The 21277-nt window shown below is 42.7% G+C and overlaps 2 protein-coding genes and 1 long non-coding RNA gene across 5 annotated transcripts in view; 1 reads left to right on the top strand and 2 right to left on the bottom strand.

Annotated features, from left to right (window-relative positions):
• LOC117771963 (versican core protein-like) overlaps positions 1-17928 on the bottom strand; it is a 26917-nt gene extending 8989 nt beyond the window's left edge. The window contains exons 1-8 of the mRNA XM_034602888.1: positions 17794-17928; positions 16669-16746; positions 13690-14130; positions 12015-12189; positions 11750-11877; positions 10647-10943; positions 481-594; positions 235-348 (exon numbers count right to left, since the gene is read on the bottom strand). Of these exons, the coding sequence (XP_034458779.1) occupies positions 235-348; positions 481-594; positions 10647-10943; positions 11750-11877; positions 12015-12189; positions 13690-14130; positions 16669-16735 (1336 nt within the window). The 5' untranslated portion in view covers positions 16736-16746; positions 17794-17928. The remainder of the gene's footprint in view (positions 1-234; positions 349-480; positions 595-10646; positions 10944-11749; positions 11878-12014; positions 12190-13689; positions 14131-16668; positions 16747-17793) is intronic.
• Positions 13635-21277, top strand: LOC117771977. The gene is made up of 2 exons (XR_004615687.1): positions 13635-13674; positions 20860-21277. It is a non-coding gene; the product is annotated as an uncharacterized LOC117771977 (long non-coding RNA).
• xrcc4 (X-ray repair complementing defective repair in Chinese hamster cells 4) overlaps positions 17933-21277 on the bottom strand; it is a 30701-nt gene continuing 27356 nt past the window's right edge. For 2 of the 3 annotated variants that reach the window (XM_034602847.1, XM_034602848.1), the window contains exon 8: positions 19489-20568. In XM_034602847.1, the coding sequence (XP_034458738.1) occupies positions 20466-20568 (103 nt within the window). In that variant the 3' untranslated portion in view covers positions 19489-20465. Of the gene's footprint in view, positions 18050-19488; positions 20569-21277 lie in introns of those variants that run through there. The other variant, XM_034602850.1, reaches the window with a different exon arrangement.

The following is a 21277-nucleotide window of genomic DNA, read 5'->3' as shown; positions in this document are numbered from 1 at the left end:
GTATCCATTTGTTACTTGAGCTAGAGTTAGAGCAAGTTGTTCACTAACCAGAAGGTCAGTGGTTCGAGTTCCGGCTCCTCGTTTCACATGAAATACATTCCATCAGCTATTATCACCAATAGATTTCAAATACAAATAAGACTTGAATTATAGTAAAGTGTTAGTTGATGAAAGATTTCCGTAGGGCTTTCATCTTGAACAGTTATTGAATGTAATTATTGAGGAGCGGCTGACCTTGTTCACAGAGCTCTCCTGCGTAGCTGGGCAGGCAGAGACAGGTGAAGGAGTTGACTCCATCCAGACAGGTGGCTCCGTTCAGACACGGGTTAGACTGACACTCATCAACATCTGCAGACACACAGCACAAGCCTGTTATTATTCCACGCCATCCATCTGTCACTATGGGGTCAGCACAGTTTGTAAAAAAAAATATAAAGTTCTCTGTCTCTGTGCTCGATAGCGTAGTGTGTGTGTGTGTACCTGTTTCACAGTGCTGCCCAGTGTATCCAGGTGCACACACGCAGATATCTTGTGCTCCCCTCTTGTAGCAGGAGCCTCCATTCTGACACACACCAGTTGAGCACGGTAGGAGATCTACACAAATAGCCCAATGCAAAGGAAAACCCATGAATAACATGCTCGTAAGTGCATCATGAGCAGTGATGACATGTCCTGTCACCGCAATGGAACCTATGTGTTACTTGTGCAAGTTGTTCTACAGAAAGCATCCACACAAGGTTATCATGATAAAATAAATTAAACTTTTCAACATACTTCTATTAATTGATTCTAATTAGATCGAAGCTAAATTGCAGTGCACGGCTGCTCCATGTCTACGAGGATTATTAATTGGTGGAGATGTTCCCTCTATTCCTGGGACATGTCAACTTCTCTTCAACCCATTTTCCAGTGGTTAAAAAGCCTCTCTAACACCCACTAACTTTTGTCTGCAGTGGGAATCGCAGACAAAAAAATCGGCATTCACTCCCAGGTTAAACGACTCTACATTAGACACGGGTCTTAATCGGCCCTGGCTCTGATTGGCAATGACTTGTGTTATAATGTGTGTCTTAGAACATGGCAGAAAATTCGTATCTATTTTTCAAACAAACAATTTGAAGATTTTAGACACAGGTAGATTTGTAGGCTAAGGAAACTATGGATTTTCCTCATTCTCAAACATCCTATAAATAGGACAACATTGAAATAGCTCCAGAACAGTACCTCTGACATTCACAGTGCTGGCCTCCACAGAGTAAGCTGAATCAGTGCCAGCCTGTGGTTGCTCTGTGGCCATGGTCTCTTCTGGTATCTGAGGCAGCGACTCCACCAGAGAAGGGACAATCTCTCTGTCGTAATCCACGAAATCATCCTCTGGGAGAGGGGTGGCAGCTGGGTCGGGGGACAGTGCCCACTGGGGGACGGAGTGGGTGCTTTGGTCGAATGTGTACAATGTGGTGGACAGCATTGGCTGGCTTACATACTTATAGGAACTTGTGGTGGACTGTAGAGCCTGGTCTCTGTAAGGGTTGGTGGGGTGCGTGTCGTCGCCGTCAGAGGTTGTGGGTGCAGGCTCAGCGGTAACAGCAGGATGTTTCTTATCATCTGTGACAGCAGAGGAGCGATGTGTGAAGGGTTTTGATGTGCTAGATTCAGAGGTTGTGGGTGCAGGCTCAGCGGTAACAGCAGGATGTTTCTTATCGTCTGTGACAGCAGAGGAGTGATGTGTGAAGGGTTTTGATGTGCTAGATTCAGAGGTTGTGTTCTTCATGTGTGTAGGGAGAGTGGTGTGCTCTAAAACTTCCACCACAGCTGGTAAAACAGTAACAGCAACCTCTCTGGGAAGGTCAACCAGATTGCGCTGTTCCTCAGAAACCTCCCTCTCTCCAGACAGCTGCTCCGCACCTGAGCCTGTTTCTGTAACTGTGTCAACAGCCTGTAAAACTTCAGGGACTTCTGTTACTTCGGTACCTGCTGCAGGTTGAGGCTGCTGGGTGTGAAGGGTCGAATAAATCGGTGGGTGTGTGCTGGTAAGTCCAGGTGTCTCCGGTGGGTCTTGTCCTGAAGCTTCATCTTGTCCTGAAGCTTCATCTCCGGAGGCAGATGCTTCAAAGTCTTCAGTCTGAGTCTGTGTGGTGGTTTCTCGTGACTGTGTGTCTGGGATAAAAGTTGGTAACTCCGTCCCCCCAATTTCGGCCTCATCGGTAATCATGCTCAACCGGCTGTCTGCAGCTGGAGTGGGCAAAGCATCATGTGCGGAGCCCTCCTGTGTAGCAGCGTCTGTGTCACAGTTTGGAGAACCCTGTGTGTCCTCACAGGCAGAGACAACATCAATGACAGGCTGGGAGACACCAGAGAGGACTGGTGTTGATAGTGTGGTGGATGCTAGTGATGAGACATGGTGCATGGCTGGGGTTGTGGTGATCTGATCTGGTTTTTGAGTTCTGACGCTCTCAAAGTCTGTAAAGACATAAGGGACCTTGTATACGTCAGTGTCCGAGTCTGTTACCACATCTGGATACATATTTGCAGGGTGAGTGACTGCATCACTGGTTTCCTCTGGCGGTGTCGCCTCTGTTTGGATTTCTAAGACACTGTAGTCAAAAGGAGTCACGCTTTCCCCGTCCGCCTTCTCCTCCACTTCCATGTCTTCTACTCGAACAGGAGTAGCTGTCTCAAACTGATCCCCTCGAGCTTCCTCTGGCTGCTCTGGCTCAAATGTCACCTGGTCAGATCAGAGAGGCAGGAAGACAGGTCAATACAGGAAATGGGGAAATGTGTCACATTTGGATCAAATCAAAACTGAACTGTAATGGGCATGGACAAAAAAATGAAAATATTTAACCAAAAATTATAGGCAATAACCCCAAACTTTCTCTTCAGAGGTTGATTTAGCTGTTCTTCTTATTGCACAAAAAATCGGTATCATTTTGTTTGATTAAACTCGTTTGAAATCCCAATAAAAACTGCAAAAGTAGCAGCAAGAAAACACCAAGGACAAACCACGAGAACATATATTATAGCAATATCATTAATGATAGAAACAACGGACAAAACTACGAAAAATAAACTCAGGTTGGAAAGAACCAAGATGATCCTTAAAAACGTCCAACTACCTCGTGTTTTCCATTGAAAAAGCTGACAGTTGGAGGCAGGTTGATGGGTGAGGGCTCCAGAGAGTCTATGTCTCCGCTGCCCTGGATAGCTTCGCTGGTCACATGTGAAAGGTCAGTGATCTGGGGGAACAGGGACTGGGAGCCGGCGATGCTGTTTCCAGGCTGGTTTAAGATTTCCAGGATGTGGTCAACTAGAGACAAACAAATAAATAAGTGTTAAAAGAAAATAAAAGGTGACTGCCTGGGTTTAGTTTTCAACACTCAGGCACTCCTCACCCTAATACTTGGCAAGATAATGCAAAAAGTTCAATAAACCAGCCCTGAGAACAGCTTATCTTTTCTCAGTCCTATATATCAGTGGTTTCACTCCAGGATCCAAAAGTAGCTCATTTCTGATGTTGATTAAAATGAGCCAAAGTGCATAGCTGGACGGTAAACAGTCGGGTCTGTGTTGCTTATGATTAAGGTCAGTTGGTGCCAGGGGCTGCTCTCAGACAATGAATGCTTGTCTCTCCTCAGTTCGACGTCATTGTACACATGAACACTGTGTTGTGGGAGCACACACCTGAGTTTAGTTACTGTATCAGTTACTTTGGGAGGACGAACAGAGACATAACACTGTGACCAGTCAGTGGGCTACAGTCTTTAAACTGAACCAATCTCACCAGTTGCAATTGCCTCAGTGTGTTGCCCAATGTCTAAAAAGTTTCCGTGGAACTCCAAACTTGATACCTCATGGAAGAGGAGAGACTTAACATCAAAACAATCAACGCTTCAGTTTTTCCAATTTCCTCAAGTTCGAGGAAACAGTGAGCTGGTGGGCCTCATGTGATTGAATAGGCCTTTAACGTTTCAATAATAAATACAACTAGTAGAGATGGCACCACTTGGCTGTGGATGGGGGGGGGGGGGAGGTCTTGGTTGATGCAGGGGTGAATTTCATGATTTTAGGGCCCTAAACAAGCCCAGAATGACTAAGTTAAGGACCATTTATAGTTATTTTTATTTTCTTTGTTTTTATAATAACTTCAACATTGAGCAAAACAAAATATATGACTGAAATATGTTTGTCATTCCATCCTCCAATATTTGTATTACTGATAAGAAGTCCCTTTCATTATCATGCCGGTTTAATCTGCAGGTTTGTTTTTGCTGATTCCAGCTTCTTAAATGTGAAGCTTTGACTTTTTTATGTGAGATCAATTTAACATCTTGGGTTTTGGACAATTGGTCAGATAAAATAAACTCTTGAAACTGATTATGTCCAACTGCGAAGTTCAAATTGCTATTTTATGTTATTTTCTGTAATTTTGGTTTAAGAGAATGATTAACCAACTGATCAGGAAAATACATCTGAAAATATTTTTTAGTGGCAGATCAGACAAGCAGACTCCATATTACTAATAATATTATTATCAAGGATTTGAAAATGATTGGGATATCCCTGTTTTTTCATTGAGTTCTTGGACTATTCAGGAATAAATGTTTATAACAGTCACTTTAACCAGAGGATCAAGCTCTGGGGCCCCCTGAGAACCTAAGGCCCCCGGGGTGTATGCCTATTGGACGCCTTCTGTCATTCTTCCATGGTGGTGATACAACAAATAAAATATGGGGAAAGAAAGAGGTTTCTGGATAAGTTGTTAGTTACAGAAATTCAGGCAGCTCCTGAAAGCAAAAAGGAAATTAAGGTCAAGCTCAGTGTTTTGTTTCCAGCTCTTTTGACAGACATTTAAACCTGAATGTCAACACACAGCTCTATAGACATGCCCGCCAAAGAGAACAGAGGCCAATCACTCCATCAGACCACCAGAGAATCATTGTGTGGGAGAAAAAGACAGAAAGGTGAAGTTAAAGAAAGATTTGCTGTGATATAGGGGCTCCACTGCTTTCCCATGGGAGGCGCTGTGATGTGTTTACAGCATGTTAAGCTACAAAACTGGCCAAGTGGAGATGACTGACTTCATAACTTTCCACATCTGGCTCTGCAAACAATGTGAATTTGTATGTGTGTGTGTGTGTGTGTGTGTGTGTGTGTGTGTGTGTGTGTGTGTTTGTGTGTGTGTGTGGATTGATGAGTGCACAAATACAAAGGTAACAAACCATTAGCTTTTTCCTATGAAGACAACAAACAACACTAAATCAGATGGAGCAGATTACTGTTTAGTCCCCGACAGCACGCCGTAACAAACATGAGATCATTCTGAAAGAAAAAGACCCAGCGGTTTCATATTCCACGTGGAACTATTGGGTCCCACGTGTATATATGCCTACCAACACGTACTTTGGAGAACGTTAATTGTATATTTTATTGTTTTGTTTATATATTTTTTATAAATATTAAGTAGCACTCCTAGTGATGTAGATACTTAAGTTTTACGATATAAAAAAATAACACTGCAGCTCCCTCAATTACAGTTTGGTCTTTATACAACACAAGTGACCAATAATGTTTTGTTCCATTGTATAAATATTTAAAGCAGCTCTAAACCATATTCTCTGTAATAAAAAAATAGGATTAAATAGGAAACACTCAATAATCAATATGGTGTGTGTGATCAGCTGCGAAATGAGGGAAGGTATAAAACAACCAAAGGACTTGCTTACCTGACTGATTCTGGTTGTGCACATTGACGATGATGAGATGGAATGGGGGTTTGGCTGATGACTCTTCACCTACAGCAGGAATGGACAGCGATTGGTCGAGGTCAAAAGTGAGCGTCGCTCTAGTGGGGACGTCCTCTTTAAAAACCACAGCAGGATCTTCTCGCCCATCATCTCCACTACCAACAGGGAGGCACGGCTCTGGAGTGACGACCTCTGGAGTGACGACCTCTGGGGTGACGACCTCTGGGGTGAGCACCTCTGGGGTGACGACCTCTGGGGTGACGACCTCTGGGGTGACGACCTCTGGGGTGAGCACCTCTGGGCCAACATGCTGTGGGGTGATCTCTGGAAGCTGTGATGGTCTCAATGTGGTTTCCACGCTCAGCTCCGGCCCCGTGGTCGTTTCTAGAAGCCGACTCGGTATTGATACGGTTTCTGCCGACACCTGTGATGGGGTCACCACTGCTCCTGCCTCAGCCCTACTGGAGCCGTCGTCACCGCTGCCTCCCTGCCCGCTCTCACCTCGGCCCGACCCCGCCTGGCCCCCCTCCTCCCCCCCTTGGGAGATGTCAAGTTGTTCAGTCTGGGAGGCGAGGGTGGGTAAGGGAGGGAGCTCCATGGGGACCACAACGTGTCCTCTAACTGGTACCGACTCCACCTTGTTGATGCCGAAACTTTGAACATCATCGTTGTCTAAGCTGGGAGTGGGGGTCACCGAAGCTGTGGTGTGGGGGGAGGTGTGGAGGGCCCCAAGTTGATCTGGTGAGGCTGTGTGTGGCCTCTCTGTTGGAGAGTATGCAGCCGGCTCTGGTCTTCTTGTTTGAATTTCAGCCCTTTCAGGGTCTGAGAGTGGCCACAGTGTTGTAGTGTGGGGATCGTATGTTGGGTCGTGAGGTTTGTACACAGCTGGAGTCGTCGCTGGGCTCACGGTAGTCGGCTCTGGTAGATAGGCTGTAAGAGAGGGAGGCAGAGAAAATATTCCCATCTTACCTTTACAGAAACATGGGGCTCAAACTTAAACTTTCTTAAACATGTTGCCATAGTCACTATATTCATCAAAAATCCACCCAGAAACCAAGAGTTCATTTAAGATGCAGACTGATTTCTTAACACTATAATCTTCAGCTTGACTTTGCTGCGTATGTTATAGAAACTGAAGCTGTGTGATTAGATGGTTCCTGCTGAAACGCACCACAGGATTTGAAGTACCTCTGAGACTTTTTTAAATTAAATATCTTCATAAACAGCTCATGTTTTATACTGATTAAATATCTGTGCTAAATTTGTTTGGTGTTGATATGATCGTTTAAATCATATTTTACATGCAAATAAAACTATGCAAGATAGGATGACACAGGCGTCACAGGGGAGGGGGAGGAGAAACTCAGCATAATTTTCCATATCAGAGTTCATCCATGTCAGGGTGAAAACATAATTGCCTATTCATACATCTGGCTGGTTCCGATTTTTGAGAATTGTCTGCGTAACAAATTTGTAGGAATGTCCCAGTGAATGATATCTTGAAGTTCTCTCTGATATTTGTGACCGTCACGTCATGTGCTGTATATGCAAAAGGCTGAGTATCACATTTCTGATGTCTGACTGGGTATGAATGCCACACCAAAAAGGTTTCTGCCAAAAACTATACTGACATGTCGAGATAATAATAACCGTGGAATAATCAACATGGTATTCTTTGGGAAATGCTCCACAGAAGTGGAGATTATTCCCTAATCTGTCAAGAGTGGGCTACAGTCTGGCTCGTTAGAAAACAGCCCCCTTCAGCTATATCCAAGAAGAGATGTTTGCACAGTGAAGCAGTATTATCATGACTCACTCAAAAAAAGAAACTGGCACTATCTAGAAAATGCTAATCATGCTGCTGTAGGACTGCCGTTAGCTTACAGCAGACTATAAAAGGAAATGTAGCAGCTTTGATTTTTGAAACATGAAGTCACGTGTCCAGAGTAAAACATTTTCAGGCCCCGAGACGACAGAGCCAGTGGTGTCAGAAAAATAACAGCGACTGAAAGCCTAATTGTTTCAGGAAATGTTGTCCAGAGAGCGACATACAGTAATTCCCTCGCTAAAACTTAAATCCATCTTCTTCTTTCTACTCTAAACAAACACTAGTCACAACTCTGAACAGACCACAAGGCTTTTCTCGCAAAGACCTCTTCAAAATAGTCTGATGCTTAGTGAAGATTTCTATCTCATTATGTGGAATACATACCATATGAGAAAAGGCAGGAAACCAGGGTAACCAAACACACATACAATGCTGTGCTTTGTGTGTGTCTAAGTGCTGAGTTCATGTAGTTAGTGTCTTGGGAGTGAGCAGCAGGCTTTGAACGTCACTGACATAATGCTCCAATAAACGAGATGTAATTGACTCTCCTTCGTAAGGATGGATGGGGTGAGGGGTAGGTGGGGTTCCCTTCTTCCACACGTCCTCCAACTCTTTCTACCAGCACGAGGAAAGTAACTGAGTAGATTTACTTAAGTATTACGTGTGATTGTGACATACCTTTGAGTGAGGGTTTCCATTTTAATGCTATTCAAATACTGCTTATTTTGGAATTCTGAAATATGATACAATATTGATAGCTAGACAACAGGTTCAAACACAGTCATTGTCCAGTTGTTTCACTTTCAAGAGGTCTACGGGTTGTATGTTAACATCATGGAGCAAGTGCATTTGGTTTGTTTCCAAGTCCACTATGTGGTTCAAAGGGTTTTTTCTTGGTATCTATAGATCATGGGTGTATTTTGGAGTGCCATCCTCCATTCCCTCTGGTGCACTTGCAACTTTGTTTCTATTGTAATGGTATAATGGAACTTAGCTGCCAGGGTCCATTCCTTTGCTTTAATTGAGATTGTGATTTTAACAGTTTAACATTGTTTTATTATGTTGCTTGAGTAAAGGATCTGAGTACTTCTTCCACTGCGGAACATACTAGTGGTGTTTACTGCTGACTGGCCTGCAGACTCTGGGGATTCTCCGTATTCTGCTCTGGTCTTTCGCACCACGACCCTGGCTGCGTGTTCGGCCCTGCCCAGATATGATGTCATGTGTTTGGCGAGCTGCGATCATCTGGCTGGGCTGGGGTCTGTCCTCATACTGTCACTTCTCTGTACATTAACTCTCTCCTGCAGCTCTGCCACCTCACTTAATGCTTGGCAGAAAACATCACGCAGTCTTCAGGTCCAGAAAGTACCTTGACGCTGCCAGACATGAGACTGCTTGCAATTATATCATCTGTAAAGCATCATACTCAAAGTGTATACTCAGTTCCTTTGCTGCATATCTACTTCACACTGCACACACTGAGCTGACCTCTCTTTTTAAGGTTTGTGTTTTTTTGATGATGTTACTTATGGGAGAAGTAGCTCTGCAATCCCCCTCTTTTCCACCTTCTCCTCCCTGTGTCAGTCTGTCTGTCAATCTGTATTTGTGTGTGTGTGTGTGTGTGTGTGTGTGTGTGTGTGTGTGTGTGTGTGTGTGTGTGTGTGTGTGTGTGTGTGTGTGTGTGTGTGTGTGTGTGTGTGTGTGTGTGTGTTTTTGGGCAGGGTCCAGCTGTGAAGCATTAGGGACCTGTCCATTTTCTGCAGTATCTGTGTGAGAGAGTGCAAGGAGTTGGTTTTTTCCCCTCATAAAAAAAAAAGTGCCCCACTATAAACAGGATAGTGGGAGTTCATTCTTCTCATGTTTGGGTTTTAATACTGTTTGTTCTCTCTCATCCCTCTGTGTTTCCTCGTCTTTACGCTCAACTGCTTTTAGGCGACTGCAGATTGTAGTGTGCTCGTAGCCATAACACACCTCGCCGTTTATGAAGTCAGCTCCAGTTATCTTGTGACTTCATGTGTCACGTATGTGTCAGTGATTTTAACTTATGGATCAGTCTAGAGCTGCGTCAGCCTAAATCTATTTATTTATTTAACCTTAAATGGTCATATACAGTTTTTATTGAAAAACTTTATTCAAAAACTGTTTGTCTTTATTCGTATATTATAGCCTCTCATATAAATCTTCATTTGCTTTCATTTCTTTGTCTAACTTCAGAAAAAAAAGTTAAACTGACTTGACATGACTTTGTGCCAATTACAGGAGTGGAAGGAACAAAATCATTATTATTTATTCATGCCCAACTACATAAAGCATCATGAGAGACAACTGTCCTTGTTAGCTTTAAAAGTCTCAAGACGATTCATGAAAGGACAGAACACATTCTCTCTTCCAGACTTTTTGGGGATCCTGGAGAGTTTTACTTAATCAGGCCTTCTTAAATTCAAAAACTCAAATTTAATCTGAGCCAATAGAAAATCCCTCTGCTTACTAGCATCCATTGCTTTACCTTTTAGGGGACATAAGCCAAAATGGCTGAAAACCACTGCAGTACTTCAACTCTTCCGGAAATATGCTTGTCCTCTAGTGCAAACCAAAACTCTGGGATTTCTCATCGTCAATTTTCTGTTGCACATTTTCATCTTAAAAATAATCTTGCCAGAAAAGACTTGGAGACTTGTGAGTCCTTATCTCCATTTTTACGATTCATGGTGTTGAGACTATAAAAATATGTGAAAGCCATTAGATGGCTGTGCATGCTCCTCTCCCTGCCTTCAAGGGAACATTATTTTAGACGTTGTTGGACAAACTAGTTCATTTAGAGAATAATGAAGCCTTTAGTTTGTAAAGTTTTGCTGATTTACATCATTTATACAACTATGATTATTTATAATGTTATGTGAGAGGAAGACGACATTTGTGACAGTCACGTACATATTTGTTCAAGTTACAAACACCTCTGCTGGCTGTCATAAATATGACTCTTACCATTAGGGTGCAAAGGATCATGGCTTTAAACTTTGTCAAGAAAATGTCTGACTTCCACCCGTGAGTACTACTGTGGCTTTCATTCTTACCCTTGAAGCAGAAAAGTCCATGCTTTTCCGAGGGGTCTGGGTAGCCAGTTTGGTTTTCGTACTTGTACAGTGTGCGAACGCCCAGCTGGCCCCCTCCACACTGAGGCTTGGGGAAGGTGATGGGGTAGCGGGCGCTGCCGTCAGACAGCCAACCGTAGTCGCATCTGTTCAGCCCCGCCCTCCAGGCTGCAAACAACTGACCAGGCGACGCCAGCACGGCATCGTGTTTCTCACACTCCTCTCTTGCCTGCTGCAAGGTGACTTTGACGCTAATAGATGGAGGGAAGAAGACCTCGCCTTCAGACAAAGCAGAAAGATAAAGTTAGTCAAAGGTTTGGTGCTGTAAAAGCACTTTTACAATGTATGGAAGCTGTTTACATTAAACCAAAGTATACCTTAGAATATTTTTGCACTTTAACAGATCAATCTTGACCTTGCAGAGAGAAGATCTTAAAGCAATCTCCAGTCATGGCCCCCTTAGTTGCTGTTTGTGGAGCTTTTGACTATGTCACACATTTTCAAACTTGTCATTATTCAGGGCTCAAAAGTGGACATGGACAGATTCTGTTGCTGCTGCTTCTAAATATCATGCAATATGGTCAAAAGCCCAACAATGAAACCAGAGGACCTTGAGTGGAGAAGTGGAGAAGTGGAGAAAAAGAAAAAACATGGAGTGGAGCATCTAAGAAATATTAACAAAGGTAAAAAATCATATTTTACAAAAGGCGCAGTTAACAAACCAATGTGATCGTTGGAGGGAAGTGCGGCATCAAATGCAAACAAGAAGGAGGAATTGTAGACACAAAGAGTTCTTATTACAATGAACAAAGGTGTGTTGAGACCAAACGAGAAGTTAATAGCCATAAATATGTGGCGTGCGACACAATAAGACAATACAACTTTTGCACTATACAGAAAAAAGGGAGAAAAGTCAGGCAAGAAGTCGCAGAACCAGGTGGGTTCAGAAAATATGTTTTACTATTTGAACTTGCCTTTTTTGTAGAAGTTCAAAATGTGTTAGAAGGTGTATTTTTTAAAAGGTTGGACAGTGTCATGCTAGCTATCTGCTCCCACTCTTTCGTGAAATGTACTTGTGAATTTACCGTGAAATTTGTCTGCAAAGCAGTACACATCATATTTCTCTGTGGGGGGTCGGAGGCCGTATGTTCTCACTCCTGGCTTGTTCGTCAGATCACCTGCACAGCCAGGACGGGGCACGGTGATTGGATATCTATAAAAAGCAGCGCACAGAATTTAAGAGCAAATCACCATATCAAGTTATTTCTGTCAATGTATAAGTCCTAACAAACCTTCTTTTCTCTGAAAACGACTTCCAGCTCAATGACAAATAATTCTTTTAAAACACACCTGACTGACTGGTCGGCGAGCCAGCCTGCATCACACTGGTCCAAGCCGTCCTCAAAAGCAGCCTTCAGCTGTTCTGGTGTAGCGACGGAGGCATCTACAGCATGACACGCCTCCACAGCGCCAGGGAAATCCAGGGTGTAGCGGCTGGTGCTGGCTCTGTAGTGGAACACCACACCTGGACACAAGTGATAAACAATATAATAAATATGTGCAGAGTTGTGCAGTGACGAGGGCTGCAGTCGCAGAGCAACTTGATGATTCAGTGGTGTTTGTGTCCAATCTGTAATTGTTACTGAGTCATCTCTTTTTTATTCATCTATTTAGATATTATTTGGTTATTTTTTTGCTTGTGGTGTATTTGTTGTATTATTTGTACCAACACTAAGTAGAAATGTTATAAGAAAACCAATTTGTGACAGAAGAAAAAAAATAATTACTAAAACAATTAATTCATTGTCAAAATTTCTTGATTGACTTATTGGCTAGTCAGGAAATGATTGATCAATAGCTTTAGATCTACTTCAGTGCTGCTGGATAAGAAGAGGTGCAGTGGCCTTTTTCTATAAGAGGGGTTTCCTTTCAGGACAGACAGTGATTTGACCTTCAGTATAGTGTATATACTGTAAATACTATATATAGTATTTTGTACATGACGGTCAAAGTTGCATCGGACATCACACTTCAGTGAATATTAAAGATGTCTGGGCTCCTGCCATCAGAGCCCATCCAGTGGAAACCCCAAAGCGTTCTGAGGAGGATTATCCATCTAATGAGCAAACCCTTGCTTTCAGACATTTACACAGATTCCACATTAATACTGAACAGAGAGCTTTGTCCAGCAGCTGCTGACAAAGACGCCCCCTATGAGCGATAAACAACTCTCCATTTACCAGCTCAGTCATCTATTCACATCCTCCTGCAGCTCTGCCAGGATATCCTCCCAGATTCCAGCAGAAAATAAAGGAGCTAATGACACTGGACAACAGTTAGATGTATTCTGAGGATGACAGCTGAAATAGCGGACTGGTTTATGTTTCCCTGTTCTGTTGTGTAATGATTGGACTTTCTGTGGCTGGAGGTATCTAATTTCTGTCTGGGACAAATCTTTGGTGTAATCCACAGGTTTTACACTAATATCTATCGATAATTCAAAATAGAAAAACTTGATTTATTGTTATAAGAGCTGTAATTATTCTTTGTATGTAAACAGGAAACCTAAGGTTGCCCTGGAGGCAGTGAGTTACACTGTGGCCTACCAGAATCGGCTCCTGTTTACAATGTACCCATGGATGAACAGACAGCTATCACTGTGTTACTGCAGGAAACGTGTTTTACCTGTATACCCCTGTCCCTTTCACTACACACAGTATAGGTGGGTAGGGTCTCACAGTATTAAATCAGTAGTTATCTGAACCATTAACAATGTAAAACTCTTTGTCAGTGCCGATTTCATGAAAACAGTATGTGCACAAGCTTGAATTAATATTTAAGACAGAGCCTCCCCATCTGAAAGCATCAGTGAAGTCTCTGCCAGCTTCTCACATCTGGATCCAGGCAATGAACCAGTTTGTAGACTCTTTACATAGACTGTTAATGTGACCAATAAAAGTGAATAATTGGCTGTGTGTGTATATGTATGTGTGTGTGTGTGTGTGTGAGTGTTTGCTTGACTCACCAGTGACATTAAGGCTTACAGTGTCCTGAGTGTCCTCCATCCCATGCATCACCTCACAGCGGTACAGTCCTGCGTCACTGGCCCTTAGCTTCACTATGATCAGAGAGGCGTCCCCGACCGACAGCGGGTGACTGGGCACAGACACCCTGCTCTTGTATTCTGGCCCCACTTTGACCAACCCTGCCTGGGCCACCAGCACCACCCTCTCTCCCTCTCCTTCCAGCTTTGTCCACTTGATTCTCAGCTGCTCCTCCTCAGTGTGAGGAGCATCGGCAGGGAGGAGAAGTCCAGGTGTAATGGTGTGTGTGGTGGGTGAGGGAGTGTATGCCAAGCTGCTGGGAGAATCTGGCATCATGGAGAAGTGACATGGCAGCACCACTCGGCCTGACAGAGAGCCGGCTGCAGGTGAGTTCTTCTCCACTCCCACTGAGTGTGGTGGCGCTGGAAAACAGGATCCTGCATGAGTGTGTGTGTGTCTTTGTGTCAAAATGGTGTAATACACAGTTACTGTCTAGATCTGTTGTACGTCATATCAAGAGTCACACTAGAAGTTGTCTGAAAAGCTTTTTGTTAGTTTGTTTTCATTTGTCATTTATACTCATTAAAAACAAATTCAAAAGAAAAAGTTTAGCTGCTAAAAAAATTTCCAAAAAACTGAGCTGTGGCCCAGAAGGTCACAGGTTTAATCCAGTTCTCCCCATTCTGCATGTTGAAGTGTCCTTTCCCCTTCTCAGTGTAAATAGATGCATTGTACTGTGTGGGTGAAAGGCAAAATCTGTACTGTAATGTGCTAGAAAAACTGGAAAACCTAAATTTTAGCCATGAACCTAAATCAATCATACAGACTCGTAAAAGCTGTTCAATTATTAATTGTCAAAGTAGAAATGTACTGTTCCAATAGACATTTTAACAGAAGGAAAATACATGAGAGAATTGAATTTTTGTTATCAGTGCATGTTTTTTCTTTAAAGACTACAGGCTGTGTATATAACAGTTGTGTATATTAAAGGAGGAGGCCTATAAAATATATGATCATAACTGTTCCAAATAGGTTTTCGAGAGGCTGTTGATTTAAATGCTAATATGAGCATAACAACATACTGATGTTTAGAAGGTATAATATTTACTGTGTGCACCATCTTAGTCTCGTGTTTTAGCATGCTAGCATTTGCTAATTAGCACTAAACACAAAGTACATAGGAGGTTGATGGGGATGGGGATTTTGTTGGTACACAAAATCATAAACCGAAATATAGGACACATCAAAATCTTGACCTGATGATGGCGCTAGATAAAAAATCAGAGCACCACCAGAATTGTTACAGTTCATTCTGAGGGGAGCATGAGTGTCAGAACCAAATGTCGTCAAAATCCATCACACAGTTTCTGAGATATTTCAGCCGACAGCAGAGACACCGCCTGGCTGAGCTAAAAACAGGCCACTATAGTTCGTTTAGTGGGAATGCTAGTTCCTGTATGCAATGGAAGGAAATAAAGTTGAAATTTGTGAGAAAAAGATAGATAACTATTGAAATAAATTGAACGAAATCGTCAATTATTTCAGCTTTGTAGATTTTTTTGTCCAGGGTAGGTGACAACTGTCGAATAAAGACAAACACAAAAAATTAAATGGCAGAATCCAGATCAATAATTATTCACTGAAAAATGAACGGGAATAAAATGCCCTAAATCACAATGTTAAAGAAAGTGGAAACAAATTGTCAGATCTGCGCTGTGATCCAGATCAGTACCAAAGTCATGTCCCACCCGTCCGCAATATTTCATGTAAATCGGTTGAGTAGTATATGTGATATACTATAGAGATCTTCTACCACCCCATGCATCAAAATGTGTTAAACTTACTCAAAGGGCCCCCTGGTGGTCAAAATGGTACTGCATGCTCACAAACTCCAGTGCTACAGCCCAGAGAAACGCACCAGTACATTTTAAAATCTAAAGACTGTCTATATATAAAGAAATGAGGATACAATTACAAATTGACTTGTAAGCTGAACCAAAATGTATTATTCTAAAAATAAATTGAAAAAATATGGAATTCCTTCTTGACAGCCAAACGCTAATATTGAGGAACATCAAGATAATAATCATAAACAAAGTTCCAAATTGTATGTATGAGTTCTGTAAGTATTTGTGGATGTTTCCTTTTCTTCAGTCTTGCATAGCCAGACCTTTCTCCTCCGTGCTGTATCAGTGGTGGACAATGGTCTGCCTGCTCCGATTATCATCCTGCTATCAGAGATAAAAAACACTCTGGCTTGTTTGCATTTCTTTCAATCAATAACAATTATTGTCGTCCTAAACCCAGGATGCAGCAACAGTGCCCCTTCAAAAAAATGTCGAAAACAGGACGCTGACTACGTGATTGCAGGATCCAAATATTCGTGTGAATGTGAGGTGTAAATGTCTTTCGGATTGGATCTCAACATCCATTTGGGTGGGTTCACACTCGTACTCAGCACTGTCTGTATCACCCAGGACAGATAATAATACCAGATCTGAACGGGGTCCACATGCCGACCCTGGCGACCTCTCCAGAGTGTAACCCACTTTAGGCTCAATGTGACCCTTCAAGGATAAGTAATAATATAGGATAATTAACGCATGGATGATTTTTCAGGGCCATGGAAGTTTGGCTTTTCAATGTTGGCAGCAAAGGCAGCAGCAATCAGACCCTGGCTTCCACAGTCTGATTGCTGCTAGATGCAAGAAACTTTACGTAGTGAGAGTGTGATTACTGGAAAACACATGTTCAGAACAGATTTCCAATTCAGAGTGAATGTGTCCTCGTGTGCTGGAGCATGAATCTCTTTCCACTGTCGGTCTTGGACCTGCGACTTGGCACGTGTGTTATTAGGCCTACGTAAGAGGCGCATGAGGAAAGGAAAGAAAAACTGATGAGTGGTGACAAAGTTTGGTTTCAGGCTTCAGTCACATTGTTTTGGGCAACAGGTGACTCACCTGGTTGAGGACGAGCAGAACACAGACACACCAGACACAGCAGGTATGTGAGGATGTGAGGAAACATCTCAAAACGATCTACGGGAAAAGAGTGAGGATTCAGTGAATGATAACATTTTTTGACTTCTGTTCAGTGTCAGGGAAAAAACAGTAAAGGAATGAAAAATTCTTTAGTTGAATGCAGGCATTTCTCTTGTCTGCTACTTTAGACTTTAGCATCTTTACTTGAGAAAAGAAGACAAACAATAAATCAGTAATTTCCTGTTGAGTAAATGACTTCTGGAGAAACATAACTGAAAGTGCTGAGCAGCTTCATATGATTCAGGGTTTATTACAGCACAGTGTACCTAGTGACAGTAGAGGAAAGTATACAGTACTTTTACTCAAGCTCTATTGGTTTTGAAATACTTGCTCTACTTGAGTATTTTCACTTTAACCTGTTTCATACTTCTACTCCTTATCATATATACTTTAATTGCTCTGTACTTTGCAACTTCAGGGTTTAGATAGAAAACATGATTAACTAACCAACAACATGAAGCAGATCAAATCAGTCCCCAGCTACAACACAATACTGTATATGATGATTTTACACTCGGAAATGAGCCAGTGAATACTTTTGATACTTAAGTCAAAATACATGAATATAATCAACATAGGCAAATTGTGCATTCAGAACTGTTTCAAGTGGTGTTTTTTTTTAACTTTTACTTTAGTAAAGGATCTATGGAGCACGTATTTCTACATAGATTAATTTAATATTCTTTTTTATGTGACATTAATGACACTGGAGCAAAGAGAACAGATGTGCGCTCACAGCTGTCAGGGAACCAGATACCAGAATCGCTGTGGTGATAAAGCTAATCAACACATCACGTGGTTCATTTACCAGTGGATGTAAACGGACCAAACTGGTCCCAACTTATCACGTCTCTCATCCTTCCCTATTATCAGTGTGGGAACATTCCTGCCCACCCACAAGCTCTGCTGCTCCTGTGGATGAGAGACGCGCACAGTGGAGCATCAGCTTCATGTTCCCTCCTGAAAACTATTTACACTAGATTCTGTGCCCGAAACCTCAACAGGAAATTAAATACAAATTTAGCAATAATACAAATATCCTACCTTGTAAACGCTATTTTCAAAAAGTCAGAAAATCCAGCTGGCTTGCGTCCGGGTTATCAGTGAAAACTTTCTGCAAACGAAAGTCCCGGAGGTTTGATCCCTGTGGTGCGGCGGCTCCTCTCACACAGACGCCTGGTGTCCGGACCTCTTCCACCTCTCAGCTCTGGCTGCAAGTTCAAATCCATTCCACGGCCACTATTATGCAGACACTATGGGAGAGGAGGGGCGCACATGTCCGCACACCGCCCACTGGAGGCTGGGTGGGGGTTGTGGGACAGAATAAGGATGATTAAGGGTGAATGGCAGAGAGAGAGTGGGAGGTGTAGTCGGAGGAAGTGAGAATGGGGAAAGCCTGAGTGGGAGACAAACGTCCACATTAAAGGGTCATTCCACTGATTTAATGCTGTTCTTTCATCAAGAATGAAGGATTTAGAAGAGACACAAAAAAAAGAATGATCAAAATCAGTTCAGCAGAGGCAGAGGAATGGCCTGACTCAGGGTGAAGCTCCAAAATCTGTGGATACTACATTTCCCTGAATGCATCTTGACAGTATATTTAGAATTAGTGGCAATTAGCCGGTTTCCAGTGATGCTGTGCTGGTGCCTAACCTAGAACCAGCTCCATTCAGAAGTTGGAACCATAGACTGTATTAAGATGGACGACATGACGGCTCCCGAGAAGTGAAGCCAAATCGTCTTGATCTCTACTTTGTGGCGGGCTGCTGTATCCTAAAGACTGCTTCTTCCATGTTAGTAGATGGGACATGGAACAACCTCAAACGTCAAAACAAACATAAAAGAAATATCACAAACATGGTTTCTGTCATTTGAGGTAGTTTTTATCACACTGATGTGTGTTCAAGTGCTAATATTCAGATACATGTGATGTTATGAAAATGGGGTAAAAGGTCATGATAGACAGCTCAGATTGACTCACGATTGCTCAAGTGCTTGTATCGATGGGAACTCACTACTACTTCCCCAACCGCTACTGCGCAGACTCTGGCTCCAATGATCTCTACTGCACTGACTATGGCAATAAATGCGCAAGATTGTAGCGTTCGTATGCAGAATACATTTTTTGTGTTTTCAAGGATCGTGGGAGGAAGTGAGGATGCGTCATCCATCTTTATACGGTCTACGGTTGGAACCACACAGGTCAGCAGCTGTGGGAGGAGCTTTCACACAAAGTTCTCTGCCATTTGGAGAAAGCATGAGTGACAGCAGCAGCAGCAAGATGCTTTTTCTAAACGGCAGCTTCCAAACCAACAGGACTTTAAGCCTTTTACTTTCAACTTGCAATCAAAAGCAGGCCAATCCAAGACTAAGTGAACTGAGAGTCACCTAACATATGTATGGGCTTTTCAAAAATGTCTGACGTTGTGGACAAACAGAACTAATGCAATTTCAGAAACTGTCTTACACAGACATCAGCTGAGAAGGTCCTTCATTGTGGCTCTGGACACATTTACAGTCACATAGCTATAAAAAAAAAATGAGCATGAGCAGACCAGACCAACTCTGAGAGTCATCCAAGTCAGAAGATGTTAACATGTCATAAACATATCCAGGATGCTTTTTGCTTTCACACCTGTGCCTGTGATCATCTGGGACACATTTAATTCCCAGGTGTGAACAGGGTTTAAGAAACTGACACGTACATGTACAAATACACACATATTGCAATTTAAAATACAATATTTACATGTTTTATTGGTACAAATACAAATTTTGTAGACACATTTGTAATATGTAATCACAAAATCACAATTTAGAATCACATACGTCTTGAAAATACATAATGATTTCTAAACATCAGTCCCCTGAACGTCACAGTCAGGTGACGGATCAAAGGAACGACTGAATGGAGAAACTGAATGAGGAGGTTTGATGACAATGCTGTGATACATACTGTAAACGAATGGCCAGAGTGATGTGTGCTCTTCACTAAAACCTCTGGTCTGTGGTGGGGCCAGCAGTTGACTACTCAGGTAACTTGATTAATCTGTAACGTGTAAAACACCATCACAGTATTGTGTTTTTCATTGTCCAGTGTATTATCACAGCCGGAGCCCAGATACTTTACTATTCATCTGCTGCATTAACCAAAAGATAAAGCAGTTCATATTAAATCAGGTCTCAGGGTAGCTAACCAACACTCAAGTCATCAGCTGGAAAAGTTCTCATTTAAACATTTAAGATTTGAAGATTCTTTCAGAGTTTCATAATATTTTTACATCTAAGTGTCTGTTTTTTCCCGTCATGTAAAACACCTTCAGCTGTTTGATGACTTATCCTGCACCCAGGGGCGTTTGCTCATGCTGCGTCCAATCATAATTCTTTCTTGAATTTTTAACTTCCTCCCCATGACTATAAAATTCTACCAGACAGGGACCTACACGGTCTGATTCAAAGATTAAGTTGGCAGGCGCGGGTGAAGGTGATGACAAGAAGTCCTCCGATCCTTACGGCTGTGGTCGTGACTTTCTATGTTGAACTGGTAGTTTCCTCAACTTTGCCTTTATATCGTTTCCACTGGTCGAGAAAATATTTTGATCCTGGCCAAAAACTCACTTGAGCTTCAGGGCTTGATCCAGTATAAAAATATCAGAACTTTACCAACATACATCAGTCAACAGTTCATCTGTACAGCACAGTCGGGAAGTGATGCGTCAAAAATCCTCAAACAGGTCCTCTGCTGCTGAACTTGCTGTCGCAGCATCTGAAGAGCGCTGGGGAGTCTGCTGCTTACTGGATCCTGCAGGGGAGTCACTCCTGTGCAGCGTGCGCGCGCACACACACACACACACACACACACACACACACACACACACACACACACACACACACACACACACACACACACACACACACACACACACACACACACACACACACACACACACACACACACACACACACACACACACACACACAGGTCAGTGGGCTAATGAGGCTGGTTTACAGGAGAGTTTTCCTGTTGAGACGGGAAGTGTATCATGTGGCCCATAGGGAGCAAGACTAGAAACACATGGGCAACTTTTATACCTGTGTGTAGATAGGTAGGTGTTTGTGCGTGTGTGTGTGCATGTGTATAATCAAGGCCCAGCAGCTCCCCCATCTTAAGTGGTCTACAACAAAATACTGTGTGCTTTACCACGTAGAGGCCTGTGCTTACTTCACAGATGCTCCTGCATTCTGTCTTCACTTGAATGTGGCATCATGTGATGTTTAAGAGCAAGAAAGCAGAATTTCAGAGATACAGAGGACGAGGGATCAAACATGCACAGTGGGTAGCAGAGAAGAGAGGGCAAGAGGGGATCAAGGGAGAGAAGGAGTGAAACAGAGGGGAGGGGGAAAACGCAGTAGTCCAACTGGTCACCAGAGCTATATTTTTTTTTTGGGGGGGGGGCTTCAGTCTTAAACATTGGTGGAAATTGTTAAATGTTTAGACTGCCACCACTCTCACAACTACAGTGATTAT

The sequence above is a fragment of the Hippoglossus hippoglossus genome, chromosome 12, assembly GCF_009819705.1.
Source record: "Hippoglossus hippoglossus isolate fHipHip1 chromosome 12, fHipHip1.pri, whole genome shotgun sequence".
In the NCBI taxonomy this organism is placed as follows: domain Eukaryota; kingdom Metazoa; phylum Chordata; class Actinopteri; order Pleuronectiformes; family Pleuronectidae; genus Hippoglossus; species Hippoglossus hippoglossus.
The sequence above is the reverse complement of the archived record's forward strand: the minus strand, read 5'-3'. Positions and strand labels throughout refer to the sequence as shown.